Raw genomic sequence first — 25667 nt, 5'->3', positions numbered from 1 at the left:
TATATACAGTAAGAACAAACATCAAGTACAAAAATTAGAATTACAACTAGCATGAACAACATCAAGCAAAAAACATATGCTAAATGTTTCAATATCATCCTATCCTAAGGGATCAAACTCTTGTTTTAGAAATGCTTGACTAAGTCATGAGAGGAAGGTAACTATGATAGCTAGTCTTCAACCCCATCAAAGACCTGAGAAGGGAAATGATACTATTTGAGTAAACAGGAAATGCAATCAAGCAACTGCCAAAAGGTGCAAGAAATGACAAAGACAACCAGCTACCTGGTCCATCTCCCAAAGTCTCATTTGCAATGTTGGGGCAACAAACTTTGGCTAAGGCCTAGAGTGACTGACAGACCATTTTCAGAGGCAGGAAATTTTTAAAATCACATTACCCAGCCTTGGCAAAGTTTAGCAGTCTTTTTGCTTGTATCCTGTTTGTCCAGTCTGGACACCATGCATTTTGTCAGTGGTCAAGGCAGGGGCAATTCTTTGCCTAAAGGTCAGTTTTACCAAGAAGAAAACAAGCTCCAAGTGGAGTGTCTTTGGTGACCAACATTCCCTCAGGAATAGATCAGTACTGTCAGGAGCAATTGTGTCTCACTTTAACAAAATTCTAAGTTATTTAAATGTCATATTCTACAGTTCTCTGAAGTGGTTGAAGATTACTTATCGATGTGGAATACAATCTCTATGTATCTAAAGAACCTGATTAGTCTAACTATAAGTATGACAAACATGGATGACTACTGACCTATAATTCTTAATACCTATGTAGCTTAAATACTAAAGCTTTATATTAAAATATTAATATTAATAGTCTTTAAACAATTGTATAGCAAATGAGGACAATGACCTCAAAATCTAAACAGTGTATAAATAGCTTGATCAGAGTTAGAAATGTATAGTGCAATATGATAAATCTAAACTAAAATTGCATCAATATACAAAATATCTTAAGCAGAGGTAGAAACATACATGCATACACTATGATAAAATAACTTTGCATAGGTACACAAATATTGTAAACAAAACTAAAAGCATATTCAATATAACAAATATAATTTGAATTTGTATCAATATACAAGAATCTACACCAGTGTAAATTGTCTATAAATAATAGCTCACATGTTTAAACAAAATGGGAAGATGAGGTGACAGCTTCTTTATCCAAGACCTTTAAGACACTGGTCTACTTTGGGCATGGTCACATGTATTATATACACACATGTAAAAGCATGTGTGACCCCTTTTGGCTGCTGGATTCGATCCCAGTTCCCCACTTATGCAGAGGAATGCTGATCACCACCTTTTCTGTGAGTCTACCCCTAATTAATAAATAAAGCTTTACTATACTCCATTCTGAGCTAATGTGGGACTATTGTATTATAAGCAGCAACACTCACATTAGAAATTTTTCCATGATGTTTTTTATTGTTTTTATTGAGCTACATATTTTTCTCTTCTCCTCTTTCTTCCTCCCCACTTCTCTTCTACCCTCTCCCATGATTCCCACACTCCCAGTTTACTCAGGAGATCTTGTCTTTTAAATGCCTTTGTTGTTATTGTTGTTGTTATTATTGTTTTTTTTTTTCAAGACAGGGTTTCTCTGTAACTTTGGAGCCTGTCCTGGAACTAGCTCTTGTAGACCAGGCTGGCCTCAAACTCCCAGAGATCTGCCTACCTTTGCCTCTTGAGTGTTGGGATTAAAGGCATGTGTCTACACCACCCGGCTAGAAAAATTTTTAAAGCACAATAGGGAAAGAAGAAAATCAGAAACCATATAACCATGGAGGAATGTTGCCTGCTGTAGTCTGAATTCTAATCGATTTTAGTAATCAGAACCCCAATCAGATATAGAGGTAAATGCTGAAAGATCAGAGAAGCAGAGAAGTCAGCACTTCTTACTTAGTTCTTACCTCTACTGGATCCTCAGACTGAATGGGTGATCCTATCTCTAAAAATCCTCAGACAGAATTCTCAGACTGAATGCCGTGAGCGCCTACCTCCTCCAGCTTTATATTCCTCTTTCTGTCCAGCCAAATCCCTTCCTGTCTCTATCTCCCTAGTGCTAGAATTAAACAGGTACTCTCAAGTACTAGGATTAAATGTGTGAGCCACCACTGCCTGACTCTGAATCTCTTTTAGTCTGGATTGATTTTATGTAGCCCAGGGTGGCCTTGAACTCACAGAAATCCATCGGCCTCTGTCTCCTGAGTGCTGGGATTAAAAGTATGTACCACACTGCCTGGTCTTTATGGCTAACTATTGGCTAGCTCCACATTCTGATCTTCAAGCAAGCTTTATTTGTTGAAGCACAAACATAATCTCACCACATTTCTCATTCCCTGGCTGGTTTAGGCTTGACAGCTTCCTTACACAGCCCCGAACCACCTGCGTAAGGATGGCTCCCACCTCTACAGTGTGCACAGTCCTCCTATATCAGTTAATAATCAAGTAGTTCCCATCTGCCATCCTGGTTTTGGCAATTCTTCAGTGGAGCCTCTTTCTCTAAGATGACTTTAGCCTATGCAAATTTGACAACTGGGCTAACCAGGACATGGTCAATGTATACAAACGGTTTTGTGCAGTGCCTTGCATAGATAGGATAAATACTGTTTAAGATAGCTAATGTTAACACAAAAACTCACAGCTGGTCAAAGTACCCAGGACAACACCAATCAGTTGTCTTCTCAGTCACAAATGAGACATCTATATCACACTTATCCCGAGGATCAGAGATCACTGCTGAAGAGGAGGTGCAAAGATTATAAGAGCCAGAAGCTGGGGAGGACCAGAGGGAAAGAGTCTTCTAGACACGACAGGATCACTACACTCATGATCTCACAGCAGCTGTGGGTGCCTGGAAAAGATGAAGCCAGTCAACTTTCCATCACTGAGTAGGAGGGAATTCATAAGTCTATGTCCCTACCCGTAACTGAGAATGACTTCTAGGGAATGGAGTCTCAGTCTTCTTTAAAAGTATGGCTCCTGGTAGGTCAACAATGCTCCAAGAGATGGTTTCACATGCACGAGATGTGGGTCACACAAATTGGAGTCCATGAGTTACTAAACAACAACAAAAAGAAGATAGGATGCTGCAGGGGTGGGTGGGTAAATAATTGGTGTAGATCTAAAAGGAGTTATGGGAGGAAGTTGAGTATGAATATGATCAAAACACATTGTATGAAATTCTCACAGAATTAATAAAAAGAGTAAAAAGAAAAAATAAATAAAAGTACCTAGACTTATTTAACACATGAAAGGCAGCATTAAACACAGCATGTTATAGGTAGTACATCAGATATAACCACTCCTCTCTATCTGTAATGATAATATTCCCATTTCAAATAGGAAGATGTTGAGACTTAGATTAATAAACTCACGTGTGGTCACTTAGATTAATAAACTCACATGAGGGCTAATAAATGGTTGTCATGAGGTTTTAGATCATTCATGTTTAACTTCTGAATCCCTGCATAAATTTTCTGCGATAAATTCAAGTTTTCCAAAGGCCATGGAATCTCAAGCAGAGACCTCATGACAGAAATCATATCCAGAACAGCTCACACCTTGATACAAATGCATCAGAAATATTTAAGATTGGGTGAAATTTGGTGAAGATATTACAGCACTCACCTGCCAGATCCTCCTGGCAGTTGTATGGGGCTGTATGCTGTCATGTTTTATTCCTTGAAGTTAACCGTAAATTGCATCATAGCTTACCTGGGCACTAACCTTAACAAAGTCCCACCCATACATTTTGCTCATTGGTAAATTTGATGCATGGTAGGCATTCATAGGGACATAGCGTATATAAGTGATTTAGGTGAAGTCCTAAATGCCGGCCTCTTCTTATTCTCCCAGTCTCCATGGCAATACACAGATTCATTCCAAGCACCTTCGGAGGAACTTCCATGAATTTTTTGACGCTGTCTCATGGATTTGCCTGTTTCACAGGGGCACTGCTGGTGGAGTTGGTTTATCTCATCTCAAAAGGTAAGAATTCACTCATCTCATGCTTATATACATTGAACTGATGACTAGGGAGCTGGGAGACAAAACCATAAGAGAGGGTCTTTGCGAGCATAGTCTTTTTTTTTAATTGATCCACTTTTGCAATTAAGATAGAATTAAGATAGGAGGTAGAGTCTTGCTGTATTCATTAATTTCTGGGAATTGTTTTCCTTTTGATAGGAGGAGGTAATTACAGAATGTCACTTCCCATGAGACAGCGTAGAGTGTCTTTTAAAAGTGCATTTTAAAGCGAACTGGTCATTGTATTCATGTTAGGTCTTGTGATGAAGCTGTGTTAAATAATGGCTGGTAGCTAACGAAGACAATGCTAAAAAAGAGCACCTGCGCACATGCAGAATTGTAGGCTACCCCGTGGCCTACTTTGCTCTCAGTTGGCCCCAAATGTTGCCTGCACAATTGAGGAGAAATCCTAAGGTGGCTAACAAATGATCTGGAAAATTTTTCCAGAAAAAATTTTGGATAGAGAAACAAGAAATATGAAAAATTGAGATGCAAATGTTAAAATTCTAATCTTAAGTTGGTTTGTGAGTGGAAAAGACAGACGGCGTAGACATCATGATTAATGGGCCAGGCGACATGCCTTTGACTATATTTTTAAATCAACCCATCTTACCAATATTATTTTTGAATGTCACTGTACCAAAAATTTTATCTTAATTGGCTGTGGCTTACTTTAAGGAAAATATGATAGTCTTACTCTTCTCTACTTTCAAATATATTTATGGTTGTACACTTAAAGTAATATAAAAGGGGAGGATGATTTGTATTCTCTTACATAAATCCAGTCTATTTGCTCAGACTATGAAGAAAATAATCAGTCAGTGACAAATTCAACACAAAGTTCAAAAATTATTTATCAAGAACCTACTGTGTTCTATGTATGGGGTACTGGGGTGCCAGGACCAGCAAAATAAACACTTCCCAAACCCCTAGAAGATTCCCAGTGATTCGGGGAATCGCTTACATCAAGAACAGTTAATATAACAAGTTTGGCAAAATCTGTCAATTTTAATCGACTGGGTGATAAGGACAAACTTTGCCTGTAAGTATCTGAGGACGTTCAGCAATAGCATATGTGGGGCACTCACCCGCTGTGTCTCAACACCCACATCACACAGAATAGCAGGCAATCCTGTTGTGACTCTCGGAGCACTCAAATCCAAACTCGCAACGTCAGCTCCAGAACTTACAGCGTTTGAACGCTGATGGCTAGTTTTGTTGTGATAAAGTATTCCTTTCAAGATTTTATAAATGACCTGAAGAAGTCTCACTTAAACTTGCATCTAAGCACTTCCCATGCCAAACATGCTTCCTTATTTTATTCTGTTTAATGAAATAATCCTGAAAGTTGACTTTAAAAAATTTCTACAAGGCTGGTAAGATGGCCCAGTGGGTGAAGGGGCTTGCTGCCAACCCCGGCAATCAGAATGCCATCCCTGAAACACACGTGGTGGAAGGTAAAAACGGAACAGACTCAATAAGAGTACACAGAGTAAATAAGTATATGCATATAAATGTACAAAGAGAGCCTCTACCATCAAATCTCATCTGATATACACTAAAACTTCAAAGTCAAATATTATTACCAGCTTAGGTCCTTACAAATTGAAGCTGACTTTAGTGCCTTAAGCATCGTGCCACAGTGAGATCGACCTTCCTGAATTCTCCCCCAAATTCCTGTGTGTTGTCCACCAGCCACAACTTTGTAGATCCCAGCTATTACTGACCGAAGTTTATTTAGTCACTACTACTCAAAGGGGGCTCGGGGAACATAGAGAGGGGCTGGGGCATAAAAGGGCAATGAGGAAAACTGTCTCCGCAAGCCAGCAAAACTGAGCCTAATGGAGCAGCATCCCCAAAAACTGCCTTAACCAAGTTCTGAATTCCATAGGAGCTGATACCGCCACACTCTTGTTGCCTTGTGCTAAGAGAAGCTTGTCTCAGCCTCCTGTGTGCTGGGATTACAGGCCTGCACCACCACACTCAATTTAGGCAGTGCTAAAAATTGAACCCAGGGCTCTCTGTCCACCATACAAGCCCTCTGCCAATGGCTCTCTCCTCTGCCCACTACTTTACATTTTCTTTTACATATATTTTGTATGTGTGAGTGTGTATGGGGATAGGGTTGTGTAACATAGAATACATGTTACGGTTAGAGGAACTGCAAGAATCAGTTCTCTCTCTACCATATGGATTCTGAAAATCAAACTTGAGTCTTGGGCTTAGTGGCAAGTGCCTTTACCCACTATGCTCTCTCATAAGGCCCCAGATCCAGTCCTTCTGGTTAATGTTTTATTATAAAAGAAGACAAATTCAAATGTACCGTCAGAAGAAGCACAAAGCAGAAGCCTGTGATGACTGCACCACTGAGAATGTCCCATTTAAAAGGACATAGTACCTGCTCAGCCCTTTAGTGTGTCATAGAATGAAGAATTCTCCCAGTGCCAAAACTCACTATACCATGTCCTTACCATTCTTCCTGAGACTCTGTTAGGCAGGCAAGGTTAACTGAATCATTGACATGTTGAATACAGTCTCCCTCCTCCTTCTCTTTCCTCAAATTTGGACACCCATAACTTGGCTCAGAGCCTGTGATTCACACTTTTGGTTAGTCAGTTCCATACTGAGTCATTCCTTTCACACAAACTGTAACACTTGCCCCTGCTAAGAGTCATCTATTGGCATAAATTATTATGTAGGATATGAGTCGCCCACTATGAAAACCAAAGATTCTCCGCTCTCTCGAGAAATTTATAAACAAAAATACCTCCCAGCTCCCAGAAACCAGATCTGTCAAAATCTTTAACATGATTATTCCTGCAAACATTTCTTTTTTGCATGAATTTTTAAAAAAAAAACAACTCCCGAATAGATATTGTATATTACACATTTTCTCTGACGCCTGCTACCCTTACACTGCCTTTTCTTATCCCTTCCTCTTCCCTTTTGTGTGTCCACTGGGAATTTGCTTACTATGACAATCTTCAGCTGCAAACATCCCCCTGCAAATGACATAATTCCATTCTCCTTTATGGCTGACAAGCATTCCATTGTGTACATATACCACATTTTCTTTATTCATTCCCTTGCTGTGCACCTAGCTGGTTTACAAAACCTGGCTATTGTGAGTCTGCAATTAACATTGGTGTGCAAGTGTCTCTGTGGTATGTTGATTTGGAGTCCTTTAGGTAAATACTCAGGAGTGATATAGCTAGATCACACGGTTGATCTATGTTGAGTTTTTGGGAAACCTCCATACTAGTTTCCATTGAGAGTGGACTCATTTATCTTCCCACTAGCAGTTTACAGGATTCCTTGTTTCTTTCCCATTGTGGTGGTTTGCATAAGAATGGCCCCATAGGTATATATATTTGAACAGGGAATGGCACTATTTGAGAAGGATTTGGAGGTGTGGCCTTTTTGGAGGAAGGTGTCGCTGGGGGTGGGCTTTGAGGTTTCAAAAGCCCACACCAGACCAACGTCTCTCTCTCTCTCTCAGCCTTTAGATTAGTATGGATCTCTTAGCCAATCTACTGCTCCATCACCATGTGTGCCATTATGCTTCCTACCGCGACAATACTAAATATAGTGGTTTAAATAGGAATGGCCCCATAGATTCATGTATTTGAGTGCTTGGCCTATCGGGAGTGGCACCATTAGGAGATATGGCCTTGTTGGAGGAAGTGTGTCACTATGGAGGTGGGCTTTGAGGTCTCATATATATTCAAACTGTTCTCAGTGTGGCACACTGTTGCTTCTGCTGTCTATGGATCAAGATATAGAGTTCTCAGCTCCTTCTCCAGCACCATGTCTGATTATACAATGCCAAGAATATAATGGACTAAACTTCTGAAACTGTAAGCCAGTCCCAATTAAATGTTTTCCTTTATAAGAGTTGCTGTGGTCATGGTGTCTCTTTACAGAAATAGAAACCCTAACTAAGACAACGAACTAAACCTCTGAAACTTTAAGTAAGTCCCCCAATTAAATGCTTCCTTGTATATGAGTTGTCTTAGTTGTATTGTTACTTCCCAGCAATAGAACAGCGACCAAGACACCCACATCCTCACTTTACAGTATATGTTATTGGTTCTCACTGACTGACTTTCGAATCTCAACATAACTTAGGTGTATACTTCTTCCATGGCTAGTGAGGTTAAATGCTTCTTCCTGTGTTTCTCAGTCATTTGTAGTTCATCTTTTGCAAACTGTTGGTTTATTTCATTAGCCCATTTTTGTTGGATTGTTTGTTTTCTTTTTATGTTTTTAATTCTTTGCAAGCTCTGGATATCAATCTACTGTCAGATATATATCTGCCAAAGACCTTCTCTCACTCTATTGGCTGCCTCTTAACACATTTAACTCATTCCTTCCTGCAGAAAGGTTTCACTGAAAATCTAAATTATTATTGATAATTTGCATTGCATAGTAGAAACTTTTACTTTATTATATATATATATATATTTCTAAAATTCTTATTTATTTATTTTATTCTTCTCTTATATATTACATTGTGACTGCAGTTTTCTCTCCCCGATCCCAGTCCCTCCCTCCATCCACTTCTGTTTTTACCCCAATCCACTCATCTTTCATTTCTGTTTAGGAAAGGGTGGGTCTCCCATAAGTAGCAACAAAACATAGAATATTAAGTTGCAGTAAGACTGAGCACCTCAGGGACTGGAGAGGTGGCTCAGAAGTTAAGAGCACTGGTTGCTCTTCCAGAGGTCCTAAGTTCAATTCCCAGCAAGCACATGGTGGCTCACAATCACCTATAATGAGATCTGGTGCCCTCTTCTGGCATGCAGACAAACGTGCGGGCAGAACACTGCATACATAATAAATAAAATCTTTTCTGCCTCGGCCTCCAGCGAGCACAGTCTATGTTGGCCAAGTGTTGGGAATTAGCTTGATACGGGAAATAACCAGGCCAGTTTAAAGAAAACAATTATATTTGTAATGGTTATAAGGGAAAACTCACACCACGAGAATGGGAAGTGAGACTTCCTCTGTGTTCATCGGGAATGGCCCGGAGCGCCATGCACCTGGTCCCTCGCAGCTTTTCTTCCTCAATTCCAGGTAGCCACGCCTTAACCGGGTGTGACTGGTTAACAGAGCTTCCCCGTCGGGACTGAAAGGATCGTAGGAGCCAAGGGGTGTTGTGGAATATTATTCTAAGATGTGTTACATTCATGTATGCACGGGAATATTTGTTTAATGATGTAAAGATGTGCTACATTCTTTTATGCTGCATTTGTTTAACTCTGTAAAACTGTGTTACTTTGCCTGTCCCAGACACCTGATTGGTCTAATAAAGGGATAAATGGCTAATAACTAGGCATGAGAGGGATAGGAGGGGCTGCCAGGCAGAATAAATAGAAAAAGAAAAAGAGAGGATGGATGAATAAGAAAAGAAGGAGAGGAGGATGCTGGGAGCCAGTCACACAGCTACATAGTCACACAGCCACACAGTCAGATATAGAATAAGAAGGAAAGAAAGGATACACAGAAATAAAGGAAGGTACAAGGCCGGAGGCAATAGGTATATAGGATAATTTAAGTTAAGAAAAGCTGGCTAAACTTGGTCTACACAATGAATTTCAGAACAGCCTGCAAAGCTATACAGAGAAACCCTGTTTCAAACTGTATCTCATGCCAAAGAGGAAAGACTAGGAATAAGTCAAGTTAAGTTAGTAATTTTCATAAGAATACGACTCCATGTGATTATTTGGGAGCTGGGTGACAACCCCTAAAGAGCAAAGAGGGAAAACAAACAAACAAACATATTTTGGCATACCAGTGTGAGGCTCAAATATTCCTAGGGCCTTGGAGAGCTGAAAACAACAACAACAAGGATATGGCTCTGGCATTCCAGAGTTGGGGGGCACAGGAGAAGTCGCACTCCCCATTCTTGTGGTGTGAGTTTCCCCTTATAACCATTGAAAATATAATTGTTATCTTTAAGCTGGCCTGGTTATTTCCTTAATCGAGCTATTTCCCAACACAGTCCCTCTTTCTGCAGGATTCCCTGAGCTCTGCCTAATGTTTGGCTGTGGGTCTCCTTCTGTTTCCATCGGTTCCCACATGAAGCCTCTCTGATGACAATTGGGCTAAGCACCAATCTGGTCACAAGAGATGGCCAGTTCAGGCTATGTATCTGCTATTGCTAGGAGTCTTAGCTGGGGTAGAGGCTTTTACTTTCGTTGTTAGATTTATTACAAAACTTTTGAGAAGGCCATAGTATTTTCTTTGTTTTTTTTTAAATGATGTAATTAAAGCAGAAAAAATAAAGTGTTCCATGCAGCTCAGCTTGTGTCGGAAAGAGACCTGATTCTCCCAACATGTCCAGATCATTTAGCATATTAGGCAATGAAGAAATCCGCAAGCATAAGGACCTTCTAAAGACATATTTAATTCCTACTAAGTAACTTCTGTCTGCTGGCATGCCCATGAGATAATATTGATCCTATTCTAGATAGAGTAGAAGACGGAAAAAGACAGTTTATATAATGAGCAAAGTTTTGACGACCTTTCCAAAGACACTTACCAAAATGGGCTCTAAGGTCAGACACTCCAATCGTGTACTGACATTGCTACCATTTAAACTAGCAATTAACTAATTTACTTTCTTCTTTTCAAGGTTCTTATTTTCTGTTCATAATAAAATTGAGTTACAACAAATCATATCTCAAGAAATTAGAATATTTCACTTGGATAATGCCTCATGTCACATTGAGTCTAACCTTGTACCAAAAATAGAAGCTCAGTCACCCCTTAGCATACAGAAAATATCTCTGCTTGGCAATGAAACTCCAATCTCCTTCCATTGGTATGTGTATTCCGTAGAACAAACCTGACTTCTTACCATATGTGTTGATAAATATGCAAAGGAATGATGTGTTACAAGTTTTTAGGTCAGACCAAGTAAGTATGAATCATGAGAGTCTCCCTTCATGTTCTGTGTCCATGTTCATGATCATCATAATCAATAATACATTGTATTGTTCTGAGAATTAAGTCACCAATAACCACAGCTACTGTTCAGTAAAAATTGCCATCACAACCCCCTTCTATTTTATAGAAAAGCCACGTCTTTTTCTTTTTGTTTACATAGTTCCTGCTCTTTCCCTGTCATTCTGCAACCATTAAAGAACCATTTGTCAGTATCTTCAAAACATGGTTTCCGAATTCAAGCACAATACTCAAAATAGGCACATACAGGATGCTTATCAGTCTCCTCTGTCTGCCTTTCTCTCCTCTCCACCCCCCACACGTGGAGATTCTGTTGAGTTGCTCAGCAGTTATACCATGCTGGTGGTCAATTAAAACCTCAAACTCCTTCTCCTTGTTTTGGCAGTTGCTCTCCATTAAGCTGCACTCATCGGTGTTTTTCTCCCTAATTAAATATAGGATGTTATCCTTCCCTTAATAAGTGTCAACCCATCATGCTGAAAAATAGACATTTTTGGAACTTGATTCTGTCACCCAGTGAATTGCTGATCTCTCTTGTGTTGTCTGCAGGTTTAGTAAGCAAGCCCCTCGACTTCTCCCAGGTAATTGACACAATTGTTGAATCGGACAGACCTGAAAATAGAGCCCTACGTGAAATTCCCACAGACCTCACGGCAAGTTAATGACAACCAACTTAATCCTCCCCTTGTGGCTCTAATCAGTTCCCAGTTCACCTAATTACTCTCATTCCACCCAACCACCTCTCTTCCCTTCCTAAATGACATCACAGGAGGTTTTATCATGCTTTACTGGGAGTGGGTTCCTTCTGTGTTTGTGACGACCCCCTTACCCATTCGAACATAATTCAAGAAAGGAAATGAGTTTCATTTAGATGATATGTTCCTGTGACCCTGTGCTGGCTTACAGTGACTAATTAGTGCCCCCCAAAGAGAACGGGCCTTCGACTACAAACATCACTTTGGGTAAGTCGTTATCCCTCTAAGACTGTTTTCTCTTAATTAAAAAAAAAGGGGGCGATGCTTTTCGTTTTCCCCAGAGATGGTTAGAGGATAAAATTAAATAAAGCCTTTCGAAATTCCAATGCCAGGGTTTAGTTTTAAATATGAAGCTGTCACACATTAGAACAGTGTGCTCTCCTGAAAACCGGGTAAACTGAGTCGGACATGTTGCACCAAATGACTGTAGAACAGGATTGACCAGAATAAAACCAACTTTAAGATAGGTTTCAGGCACCTAATGCCCCCTCAGGGTTCCACGCAGCATTTACGGCATTTTCAGTCTTTAAGAATCCATGTCAGTCATGTGTGTGTGTGTGTGTGTGTGTGTGTGTGTGTGTGTGTGTGTGTGTGTATGGGGGTGGGGCTGGCGATCAGATATCACAGTCTCACGGGCTTCGAGCTACATTAGTCATTTTTAGCACAGTGATGGAGAAGTGGTGTGAATGCAGAAATTCAAAGGATTTCTCAAAAACTCAACTGTGCAGCGAGATAACTGCTAGAGTGACATTTTCAGTACAAGTGAGAAATCTGATCCTTCTGGGATCGCTCAGCCGGGGTGTTTTAAAGGAGAAGACAGGAGACTAAACCCGTCCTCCCACGCTAATCACTTCAGGAACGGTTTCTCTAAAAGTAGCAATGCTAATAGGAGGCAGTCGAGAAGCCAGTCACAGCGCCGGTGACGCCTCTATCCCATTAGGAGCAAGATCAATTTCCTCACTCTCCTGACTCCAACCTCACCTTCTGACAAAAATAACAAACTAAAAATTCGGGAAGAAATGACATCTCAGTTACAGACTTAGAGGTGAGGCCCGGCACCTGGAAGATAGGGGGGAAATGGAGCAGAATGAAGAGGTCAAGCTTTGCGTCCCCTGTCCCCTCGGTCTCATCTGCTCCAGCTTCAAGGAAAAGTACAAAGAATTGGGCTGTATAATTCAAATCAAGACCATTTTAAATTAAAAATGAGATCTTTTTAAATTCTCATTTAAATAGCTACAGGAATTGAGGGCACTGACAGCCATGTCAGCATGAATCACAGAGCTGCTCTTGGAACAGGAATCTGCAGTTACCAGGAGCTTGAGAGAAGAGAAGACGCTCTATGTGAGGAAAAGTGCTCAGCTGAATTCTGTAGGCCCGTGTCTTTCTTCTAAGAAATGTGTTTCTTCCCATTAATGTGTACAACTGGGGCTTTTAATTACATGTGTGTTTTAAGATAATAGATTCACAGACCTTGGAGTGGGAAAGCCTTGCCCTGCTGCCCCTGAAGGCACCTGTGGTCAGGACAGGTTCCCTCTAGCTTGTGTAGGTAACCTGTGCTCACGCCATTCAAACAAAATTAGGAGCAGGGTCACCCTGTATGACAGTGTTATAAATCCCAGATACGGTGTTTTCTATATCCTCAATCTTTGTCCCCACAAAAACCTGTCTTGCTACCCAGGAATATTTAAGTTCTTAACAGTACCAAGGAAGAGCCCAAATTATCCATTAGGCTATAGGTAGTCATTAATTATTGCTATTGACTCACAAAATGTGGAAAAAGGGTGTATAATATCTTTTTTAAAAAAACTGTGGCTGTGTGTGTGTGTGTGTGTGTGTGTGTCAGACAGAGAGAGAGAGAAACACCTTGGGTGTCAATCCTCGACTTCCACCTTGTATGGGGCAGGCTCTCTTTGATGTTTAATGCTATGTTTGCCATGATAACTTCCTGGAGTTCTGTCTCCAGTTCTCATTATCTCATAGGTGCACTGAGAACACAGACAAGCACAGCAGTGCCTAGACTCCGTGTGTGTCCTTGGCATTTGAACTTAGGTCCTCACACTTACACAACTACTTTCTTACCCACAGAACCTTCCAGAGCCTTTACTTTTGTTTTCCATTGTTTTCTGAGCCTGAGCTATTCCTCTATAATGACCTTTTAATAATTTTCCTTCGAAGACTTTTATGAGAACTGTAAGAAAAAAAATAACAGGAATTGTAAGATAATACACACATAGTGTAAATAAGCAATTATGTATAATACATATTAGATACGAGCAATTATATAGACCGTGTGAGTGTGTGTGTGTGTGTGTGTGTGTGTGTGTGTGTGATTAAGGTTACTGTAATTTGAATGAGCTTCCAATGTCTTCCAGGTCAGCGAAGTGTATGTTTATGTGGTTTTCTGTAGTATTCAAAAATATTTTAGGGCTGGGCGATGGTGGCGCACGCCTTTAATCCCAGCACTCGGGAGGCAGAGGCAGGTGGATCTCTGTGAGTTCGAGACCAGCCCGGTCTACAGAGCTAGTTCAAGGACAGGCTCCAAAACCACAGAGAAACCCTGTCTCGAAAAACCAAAAAAAAAAAAAATATTTTCGGGAAGAAAGCATCCATGATGCAAAGCTTATTTCTCACAGTCTACCTCTGTCTCAGATACAGTTTTGAATAAGGTGACACGAAACAGTGCCCGGGGTTCTTCTTCGCTTCATGGATTTATATCATGAATGATACCTCTTCACCATTACAAACACATAGAACAAGGAAGAGTCAGAGACACAGGCATTTTCATTCAAAGAGTATCTGGAAATGGTTGGTACTAAAGCCCAGACTAGAAGGGCATGTGATTTTCTCCAGGGTGAGCCTAGCCCTGACCTATATCTGGTAAAGAGTTCCTATGACAGGGCCTAACAGTAAAGAATCATTGGTTGCATTGAAGGAGCCCACAGAATGCTGGCAGTCTTAAAAAATACAGTATCAGAGAGACTGGCATTACATGGTGGACTTGCACAGGGGTAAAATCATATGGCACCTTTGACTTACAGAGGCTTTTCTTATAGCTTCAATGCAGTAAATCATGAAGGCATTGAGTTTCAGTGGATATAGTATGGTTTGGAAGCAGAGGAAAAAGATGCACTCAAAAGAAGGAGAAAGTCGTAAAATAATACACGAAAATGAGGTATGAATGAAACAAGAGAAATAGGCAGGGAAGGAGATGTGGACAACAAAGCTCTGTCTCAGAGGCAGAACCAACACTGCCTTGGGATGGTTTAGGAAATTAATAGGTGTAAGAGGAAGAAGGCGGAATCACAGAAACACCAGCTGCCTAGGAACGCGCTGGGCAGGAGAAAACTCTGTTTACTAAAGGCAAAAGACTTGGAAGAAGAGTATGCTGCAATACTTAACACACTGGGTTTGGCATACTGGGAAGTCATCTAGATAGAAACACCCAAAGCTTAAAAAAGAAAGACTTTGGCTAGGTAGAGAAATACAAAGATATTTGGCACAAAAATAACATTGGAAGCCATACAACTGAATGAAATTACCAAGTGTGAACTTTAGAAATAAATCCCAGGGCTTAAAGTTTAGCACTGAAGTGTTCAAGAAGATGATGAAATAAGAAAGTCTGCCGAAGAAAGATGAGGAAAGATTGGCTTCACCAGGTGTTTGGAGGAGCAGATTTGCGTGTGTGTGTGTGTGTGCGTGTGTGTGTGTGCGCGCGCACGTCTGTGCATGTGTCTGTCTGTATTTGTGATGTATATTATATATGTGGTGTAGATATAGATACACACACACACCTAAGTATGTGTACATGTATGAATTATATTGATATGTATGTTTTGAATGTGTACATGTGTGTGTATATATGTGCACTTTTCCACTAAACATAAGAAGCTATTTTAAGTGTATCATGGTGTCAAATACTACTGTGAAAGCAAACAGCATGAAAAAGTAGCTCATAATATCCATAGAGCCCTCTCCATGGTGAGACGGGAGTGAGAACTAGATCCATATGACTGCAGTGTCTAAGTAAGCAAGGAAGGAGCTCTCTTGAAGAATTTAGAACTGAGAAGATTTACGAGGAAAATGACATCTGGAAGCAGGTGTGGCCGAGGTTGTCAGATTTAGCAAATCAAAATACTGTTTATACAGCTAAATCTTTGTTGTATTAGGAGCAGTAGGCTGCATTCCTGCCCAGCTCCTCACGGCTAGCTTTACCCGAAATAATTACACAGACACTGCTTGGCCCATTAGTTCCAGCCTCTTATTGGCTAGCTCTTACATATTGATATAACCCATTTTTAATAATCTGTATAGCCCACGAGGCTTACCAGGGAAGATCTTAACCTGTGTTTGTCTGGAGTGGGAGAATCATGGCGACTCCCCGACTCAGCTTCTTTCTCCCAGCATTTTGTTCTGTTTTCTCCGCCTACCTAATTTTCTGTCCTATCAGGGCAAGCAGTTTTCTTTATTAGTTAACCAATGAAAGCAACAGATAAGATACAAGACCCACCTCCATCAAATCTTAATTTCAGATACAAAGTGAGTAAATTGTTCAGTGTGTTAATATGTCCTGTGCACCATTGAGACATGAACATGCAGAGTGACCTATGCAATATTGGAGACATATAAAGTACAAGACTCACTGTCCTAAACTCAGCTAGAAAATCTGTGTTTATCAGGGAACCTCAGGCATAGACTTGAGCTACTTTCAGTCTATGTGTGAGTCTGAGCACGCCCTCTATAGGCAGAGAAGGAAACTGTTGCCCAAGAAAGGAAGGCACTTGGAGCCCAAGTGCTGAGGAAGAGGGAATGGAGGCTGAGTCAGGGGCCAAGATGGAGAGCTGGACTTCCAGAATGAAGCTTCAGAAGAGAATGGAGAAGCCAAACATGCATGCAAGCAGGAGTGCAGCCTCCTTCTGAGCAACACCCCATTTTCTTTATGAAGCACACAGCAAGTCGCCTACGGCAGACATCGGCTGAAAAGGCAAAAACTCCGTACTACAAATAATGTGAAGGAAAATATTTTTTCTTCTAAATATGCAGAAGAAGAAAAAGTGTCTCTTTTAAATTTTAAAATTTGTAAATTATGCTCTCAGGTGAATTGAGTTGCAAGTAAAAGAAAGACTCTACAAACGAGCAGCAATAAACTCCACTTCAGGACGGGGGAGATGGCTCAGTGGTTAAGAGAAGGTGCTGCTCTCCCAGAGGACCACGATTCAATCCCAACTGTGAGGTCAGGCTGTAACTCCAGTCTTAGGGTGTCTGATGGTGCGCACATATGTGCACATACCCACACATAGACACGTAATTTAAAACATAAATAAATCTTTAGAAACTCTTGTTCTACCCATGAAAGTACTGAAACTTAGCATTTTGTTATTTTTAGTCACTCCACTTTAAGGACTGATTTATTAATTCAGTCCACAAATACATATCGGGTGCCTACTGTGTGCAAGGACTGGCTAGATGGTGAATTAATAATGCCCGGGCTGATGCTTAATTAACAAGAAGAACCTTACAGAAATATTTGACACTCAAATTAATATCAGATCTACTCATTTGACTAATGCTATTACAATTACAGTTCATAGCTAATGGCATTATCGGGCTATTATCACAAAGCATTGCCTCTCTTCTGGAGTTCATTTCCATGATAATTCACTGAAATCACCAAGAGAACACACTATCGTGATGGGTTTTCCCTCCCAATGCTCTTCAAAAGAATGAGCTCACCCTTACAAGAAAGCCTGTTATGCCAAATACCATCTAGGCCCTTCTCCCGGCCTGTTCAGGTGAACAATGCTTGGTGATTTCGCTGACAATTCTGAAAGACACGGTGTCCCTTCCTGGAAACAGCAACTCGACTTCATTTTTATCCACAATTCCCAAGAACTGGAAATGCAAATTGAAGTGGGGATGCAGGAGATGCAGAAAGCCAGGTTGGAGCCGTGTGTTGATTTGAGGCTGACTCCGTTTCATCTGCTCACTCAACAAATATTTATCCTGTCTCCTTTATTTGACTTTAGGCAAACAGCTCAGCCCTTCTGTGCCTCTGTTTCCTTGTCAGTAAATTAAAGGAAATAATAACTTGAGTTTTTTATTAGATAACTATGAAAAAATGATAGAAAAGTCAAAGTTAGAATACAGTTGTTAGGTATTATTTCCTTCAGGTATCATGAAAATTAATGTGTTTTAAAAATTAACTCAGGTAGGAGAGCTATGAATCTCAAATGAAGCATTTAAATCAGGTTACTGAAAGGAGAAAGGAAAGAAATTAGCATTTATTAAGTGTCAGTTATATGCAGGCCTTGCTGTACGCATTCCACGAAGATATTATTTCACTAAATCTTCACAGGTCTTTGGAGGCAGATATCTGTAGCCCCAACATATATAAGAAGGAAATGAGCTCAGAAAACATATGAGTTACCAAGATCATATAGCCGTGGGGGATTTCCGGTTCCAAAGCTCTCCTCTCTGCCCTGGGTTTATTTCCCAGGGTGGAGAAGATGATCCACCCTGGAGAATGGCTAGTACATCTCTTTAATTGCACATTTCTTAAAAAAATATCTCTCTCTCTCTCTCTCTCTCTCTCTCTCTCTCTCTCTCTCTCACACACACACACACACACACACACACACACACACGGGGAATATTATACCTAAAATATACAATCTATTTAAACTTATCTCAACAGTCTAAGACACCTGCTAGTTTACCAGTCCCACCAAATAACACTTAAAAGAGTAATAATGAAGTCTAAGAGAAATAGTAACTCAGGATCCAGCTGCCTTTCAAAGGCATTCCAAAATGTGTACATCAACAGTTTTCCATTCCTTTGCCTTCCAAATGAACCAGTAGCTAATAAAAGGGGAACCACAATATCATCCCCCAGAAAGAGCAGAGTTAGGTTTAGAATTGAAAAGAATGGGAGATAGCACCAAGAATAACACCATTCATGTCTGAGGTGTCTAAGAAGTCTCTGTGGAGTAATACCCTGCTGGAGCCAGTGACTGCAGGCCTTGCAACCATCTCATTTTCCTTATTGGGGTACTGGGGTTCTAGAACAATATTTCTAGACAATTTTATAATTAACATATGCCTTCTAATGTGCAGATCTAAGGCTGCCAATGACAAGCTAATGGAGACATGTGGTAAAAACTCAGCACTGGATCATTTTATAATTAATTAGTCACAAGATTTTTCCAGTCTTTTGCTGTAAAAGTGGTATATGTATAAATAAATCCAATTATAAAGGAAGTAGGGGGTTGAGTATGAAAAAATGATGAGCAACAGGGCTGGAGGGATGGCTTAACAGTTAAGAACACTTGCTACTCTTCCAGAGGACCTGAGTTTAGTTCCCAGCACCTATGTTGCAGCTGCCTATGACCCCAGCTCCAAGGGATCTGCTGCTCTCTCTAGTCTCTGTAAGTACTGCATACACACACACACACACACACACACACACACATGCACACACAAACATACATATAAAAGAAAAATATTTTAAAAATAAAGTTGATAGACAAATTATTTTTATGAATTTTCTTCCAAGAGTTTTTTATTTGTGCACATGAGTAGTTATTAAAGTTTATGTTTGTGTAGATAGTCAGAAAATAGAATTATAGGAAATCTTCTCATTGCCCAATCAACACGCACATGTCATGCCCATGTTTCACTTTCCCATAAATAATACTGTGAGTATCTGCTTCATTTGCCATCACAATTGCAAAAGTAAAAGAAAAAATTTAAAATCCACATTTAACATCTAAATGGATAGGCTATTCTATCATGTGTGGTTTGCATACACACATTTTCTTTCTTACAGAGAAGGCTTAGACTGGTTCCAGTCTTTCAAGGTTTCAAATGTTACCCAGGTAAGCCTGTCTGTAGGTTCCTTAAGAACATCTCTTATTATCTCCTAAGAATGGAAGAAATCTTAGAAACAGGACTGTTCATCAATGAAGCTGTATGTCTTAGCCTTCTCAGAAGTAAGACTGTTTCAGTCGCTGCATGGATTGGTTGTGGTGACATTGTCAGCCAGGGCCACATCATTTGGTAAAGCCCCTCTATTGACTTCTCTTTCCACATGCTTGCTTTCTCCAACCTCATAGATTGTTAACAGAAGTTTCTGTTTCACCCAGTCCCACAGCTGTTTAGTCCCAAGGAAACACACAGAAGCCTACATTAATTTTAAACTGGTTGGCTTATTAGCTCAGGCTTTCTTATTAACTAACCTTTACATTGTACATTAACCCATTTTTCTTGTCTGTGTTAGCCATGTGGCTTGGCACCTTTTACAGAGAGGCATTCTCATCTTGCTTCTTCTGTGTCTGGGTGATAACTGTAGACTGACTCTTTCCTCTTCCCTGAATTCTCCTGTTCTGGTTGCCCTGCCTATACTTCCTACCTGGCTACTGGCCAATCAGCATTTTATTAAACCAGTACAACTAACAAACCTTTCCAGGGTACAAGACCATTGTCCCACAGCACTACATGATTTTCCATTCAGGCCCCAGGTGAACAGATTCCTTCTATTCCTCCTGGGAATCAGACAACCTGAGCACAAGCAGGTGCCAACCACATGGCATGGAACTTCCTGCTTCCAGTAAAATGTATAGAGAAGGACACCTCCTCTGACCTGTGGATCTGATCCCTCCCAGGTTCTCTTTTCATGTTGTTGTCTGTCTGTCCCTCTATGACATTAATTACTCTTTAAACAAATCTCTTACCCAACTATCAATCCACATCACTGACCCACTTAAACCCCAGACCTGAAATCCATTCCTCTATTAATTTCACATGGCCATATTTTGATCTTGGCCAGCCCAACCAACAAAAACTAACTTCCATTGTTGCTTTATATTATTTGGGTTGTGAAATTGAGAATTTAACATCCTTAGAGCATTAGTATTGTATTTCTTTGACACAAAGTTTTTAGTTGTGTCTGTTGTTCTTTTTCGTTTGTTTCATTTTTATTGGTTTCCTGAAATAACTATACAGAAAGGTCAATTTATTTCATATTCTTTATGTATATTACCATTTAGTCATATTCATACATACCTTACATTTTCCTGGTTTTGATTATTTTGCTTTTAGACATGAGTTTGTTTAACTCGTCTACTGACCTACACAGTCAAATCCACCAAGTAGTTTCCATGGTGATTGGTATTGTTGTGTTTATCTTTGGTTATGTAGGGTTTTTTTTTTGTTTTTCTTTTTTCTTTTTAGTGTGCATGTGCACAACGTGGAACCAGTGGCCTTCTAGCATCTGTCTAACCTTTGACGTTTGAGGAAAGGGTCTCTCTGCCCTACTGCACAGTCTAGGCTAAATGGCCTACAAGCTTCCAGGAGGCTCTCCTGCCTCTGCCTCTCTTCTCACTTGTAGAAATGCCAGGATTATAAATGCATGTCACCACATCCAGCTCTTTTATTTGAGGCCCTTGGCTAGAACTCTAGTATTCTGATCACCAGACCCAAATGACAGGATGACCTTATGTGTCATCCCCCACTCCCATGGTGGAACATTGCTGTTAATTTTATTATCTACCTGAATTTCATTTTCATTTTAAAGGAAATGCATAATCTTCCTCAAAGAACAAACATTTATAATGTTATTCGATATACACTAGGAAACGCTAATTGAATTATACCACAGATGTAGGATAAAGCAAATTAAATTAACCTATTTGTGATACAATTGCCTGTGTGTTCAGTCCTAGTTGACATTAGAAGCTGTCGGCTTTCCCATTGTCTGTCTTTCCTGCTCCTCATAGCTATCTTTTAGTTTCAGCTTTCCTTTTAGTTGTTGTGATTGTAGAGCACAGATTTCGTGTCTGATATTTCTAATAATCTTTATGATTATTCCTTATTTATTGACTATATGTTCTTTGTGGTTTATACTGAAAGATGTATTTTAGAATTGTTTTTATTAATTTTCTTCAATCACTTTTTCTTGACCAATCTTTTTCATTTTAACAAAATTGGTAAAATTTCTAAGATAAACTTTAGGAGAAAAATATATTCCATTGACATGGAATGAAGTAACTTTTTAAAAAATCTGTTGATTGCTGATTTTTTTGCTTTTAGACATGAGTCTAAAAACTTATGGCTAAGGTTGATAGCATGCTAGGTCAGGCACTGTACCACTAAGATGCACCCTGGCTCTTAGCACTTTTTAATCTGTTCAATATTGGCTAATTCCATTTAGAAATATTTCATTTACTTTATATGTGTACTAAATATTTCTTGTTAGAAATGCTATAAAAGCATCTTTCTTTTTTTTTATCATGAACTGACTTATTCTTTCTCATTACAATGTGTTAAGAACACTGCTCATCTTTAGTAAGATGCGTTTTGCTTGCATTTGCTCAAAATTTCTCAAATTGCCTTAATAAATGTAAGGGGATTTCACTTGATCACAACTTAACTTTCAGCAAAATAATCCCATCATCAAATAAATGTGATATTATACAATTTTTCAACTTAGTGTGCAATGGAAAAGGAGTGACAAAGAGAGAGCAAGCACAGAATGCATGGGGCTTGGTGCATGGTAAATGGAGCCTGCGGAGGCCTACAGACAGCTTCCCAGGGTTGGTTCAGGCCTTCCACCTTGTAGGGACAGGATCTCTTGTTATTACCCATTTCTGTGCAGCATATGTAATCCAGGCAGCTAGCCTGGAAGCTTCCGACCAGTTCTCCTCTCTCTGTAGGAATGCTGGGATAACCAGCATGCACCACCATATTAATCCTTTCAGCTGGGTCTACCAGGATTCTAAAACACACGCTTTTCTACCTACAGCCATCTCCCCAGCCCCGGAACAAATGTAATTTTTGTCCTTATTTTAGTTTTTGCTTTTTTCTTGACATCATGTCTCCAGAGTAATGGTTACACCAAAAGACTTTTACATTTTGTCTTGCTATAAATATAGGTCTGTCATATTTACCTTTTAAGTATATTTGTGAGTGTATGAAGCCACCAACTTTTTCATGAGTGATCTTTCTTCCAGCATTTAAACAAATCACATTACATTGTGCTAAATAATTCCTAAGCAGTTCTTGAGATCACTTCATGAATTTTCCTATGATCCACCACTGTTGTATTTCTAATAATGTCTTTCAGTATGAAATCACCTATGTCTTAGGATTACTATTTCTGTGAAGAATCACCATGACTATAGCAACTTTTATAAGGAAAACATTTAATTAAGGGAGCTTTCTTACAGATTCATAGGTTCAGCCCGTTATCGGTATTATTGGGAGCATGTCAGTATGCAGGCAGACATTGTGATGAAGGAGCTAAGAGTTCTAATTCTTGCAGGCAACAGGAAGCTGACTGACAGTCACATTGAGGGAAGCTTGAGCAAAAGAGACCTCAAAGCCTGTACCCACAGTGACTCACTTCCTCCAACAAGGTGACACCTTCTAATAGTGCAACTCTCTTGGGGAGGGGGCATTTTCTTTCAAGCCGCCACAACATGTATAGAACACGGAAGAAGCGGTGTTTGGCAGCATGATGACTATCCTGCTGTGTTCTGGATGAATCCAGAGAAAAACTCCAGTTTTTCCATGACATCTAGGAAGTTCAGTCAGAACCTTACTGCTTCTCTATCTCATTTCCGATTGGCAGGGAATAGTAGTATAGAGCTAAGGAGTATGATGAGTGTTACATGTTAATGTGGTAGGATGTTCAAGTCAAGTTAATCAGCATGCCCATTGTCTCATATACTTATGTCTTTGTGGAAGAACATTGGCAATCCACACATTTAACAATTTTGAACTATATAACTCATTATTACTAAGTACAGTGTCATGTTATGCAATCCATTCCTATGACTTACTCTTCTAAACTGAAATTCTTCCTTCTTGACCAACATCTTTCCTTTCTCTACATTCTCTTCCCCCACCAAAACCTTTGGTAAACACATGCTATCCTCTCAACTTGAGTTTTGTGGGAGGGTTCCAGATGTGAGGTTATGAAATATATCTGTCCTTTGCTTCTTTTACTTAGTACAATAACCTTTAGAGTCATCACTAATGTAGCAAATAACAGAATTATTTTTTTCTTTTTAAAGGTTAAATAGTATTTCACTGTGAATCCATTTTCAAATTCTTTCATCCATTACGGGTACTTCAATGGATTTTATGTCAGGGAAATAATGAATAGTACTGCAAAAATCAGGGCAGTCTAGATGTCTCTTTAACATACTAATTTCAGTTGCTAGGATACAGATCCAAGTGAGATCAACATATAGAAATCCAGCTGTTAGTATTTTTTATTGAGCTATATATTTTTTTCCACTCCCTTCCCTTCCTTCCTCCTCCCCTTCTATCCTCTCCCATGATCCCCATATCCCAAATTTATTCAGGAGATTTTCTCTTTTTCTACTTCCCATGTAGATTAAATTCAAGTATGTCTCTTTTAGGGTCCTCTTCATTGTCTGGGTTCTCTGATGAACTGTAGAATTGTAGGCTGGTTCTTTTTTTTTTTTTTTTTTTTTGCTTTATGTCTGAAAGCCACTTATGAGTGAGTACATATGACATTTGTCTTTCTGTGTCAGGGTTACCTCACTTTGTATGATCTTTTCTAAATCCATCCACTTGTCCGCAAATTTCAAAATGTACCACATTTTTTTTAAATCCATTTTTGAGTCAAGGGACATTTAGGTTATTTCCAGGTAATATTATGACAGATAATGCTGCTATGAACATAGTTGAGCACATGTCCTTGTGGTATGATTGAATGTCCTTTGAGTATATACCTAAAAGTTATATTGCTATGTCTTGACGAAGACTGTTCCTAATTTTCTGAGAAATCGCCATACTGATTTCCAAAGTGACTACCAGTGTGCCTTCCTACCAGCTATTAAGGAGTGTTCTTTTTATCCCACAACCTCTCCAGCAGAAGCTGTCATCACTGTTTTCGATCTTGGCCATCCTTACAGTTGTAAGATGAAATCTCAGAGTTGTTTTTAATTGCATTTCTCTGGTGACTAAGGATGTTGAGCATTTTCTTAAGTATCTTTCAGCCATTTTAGATTCATCTGTTAAGAGTTCTCTATTTAGGTCTGTGCCCCATATTTATTGGATTATTTGGGGGTTTTTTTGATGACCAATTTCATGGGGTAATTTCAATTTTTTGTATCTGTTGAGGTTTGCTTTGTTACCTAGTATGTAGTCAGTTTTTGAGAAGGTTCCATGGCATGCTGAGAAGAAGGCATATTCTTTTATGTTTGGATGGAATGTTCTATAGAAGTCTGTTAAGTCCATTGAGTCATAACATCTATTAGTGTCCCTATTTCTCTGTTAAGTTTCTGTCTGGCAGAACTGTTCAGTGGTGAGAGAGGTGTTTTTAAGCCTCCCACTATTTATGTCTGGGGTTTTATGTTTGATTTAAGCTTTAGTAGTGTTTCTTTTACATATAAGGGTGCCCTTGTATTTGGGGCATAGATATTCAATATTGAGATTTCCTCTTGATGGATTTTGTTTTCTGTGACAAATGTAAAATGTACTTCTTTGTATCTTTTGCTTGATTTTAGTTTGAAGTCTATTTTGTTACTATTAGGATAGTTACACCAGCTTGTTTCTTAGGTCCATTTGATTGGAAAACATTTCCCAACCCTTTACTCTGAGGCCATGTCTATCTTTGAGGTTGAGCTGTGTTTCTTGTATGCAGCAGAAGGATGGATTCTGTTTTCACATCCACTCCATTAGTCTGTGTCTTTTTATAGGTGAATTGAGTCCATTTATATTAATGGGTTTTCTTTCCTTCTTACTCTGTGTCTGACTGTGTAGGTCGGTGGTTGGCTGGCTGGTCCCTAACGTACTCCTCCTTCCTTTCTCGTTCCCAAATCCCTTTTCTCTCAGATTTCTCCTCATATTTATCCTTTCTGCCTGCCAGTCCCCCCC

General features: G+C 39.6%; 1 protein-coding gene across 1 annotated transcript in view; it reads left to right on the top strand.

The window, feature by feature from the left end:
- Slc15a5 (solute carrier family 15 member 5) overlaps positions 1 to 25667 on the top strand; it is a 116041-nt gene that overhangs the window by 72327 nt on the left and 18047 nt on the right. Inside the window, exon 7 of the mRNA XM_005364538.1 lies at positions 3871 to 4002. Coding sequence (XP_005364595.1) covers positions 3871 to 4002 — 132 coding nt within the window. The remainder of the gene's footprint in view (positions 1 to 3870; positions 4003 to 25667) is intronic.

The sequence above is a fragment of the Microtus ochrogaster genome (assembly GCF_000317375.1).
Source record: "Microtus ochrogaster isolate Prairie Vole_2 chromosome 14 unlocalized genomic scaffold, MicOch1.0 chr14_random_2, whole genome shotgun sequence".
Taxonomy (NCBI): Eukaryota; Metazoa; Chordata; class Mammalia; order Rodentia; family Cricetidae; genus Microtus; species Microtus ochrogaster.
The sequence above is the reverse complement of the archived record's forward strand: the minus strand, read 5'-3'. Positions and strand labels throughout refer to the sequence as shown.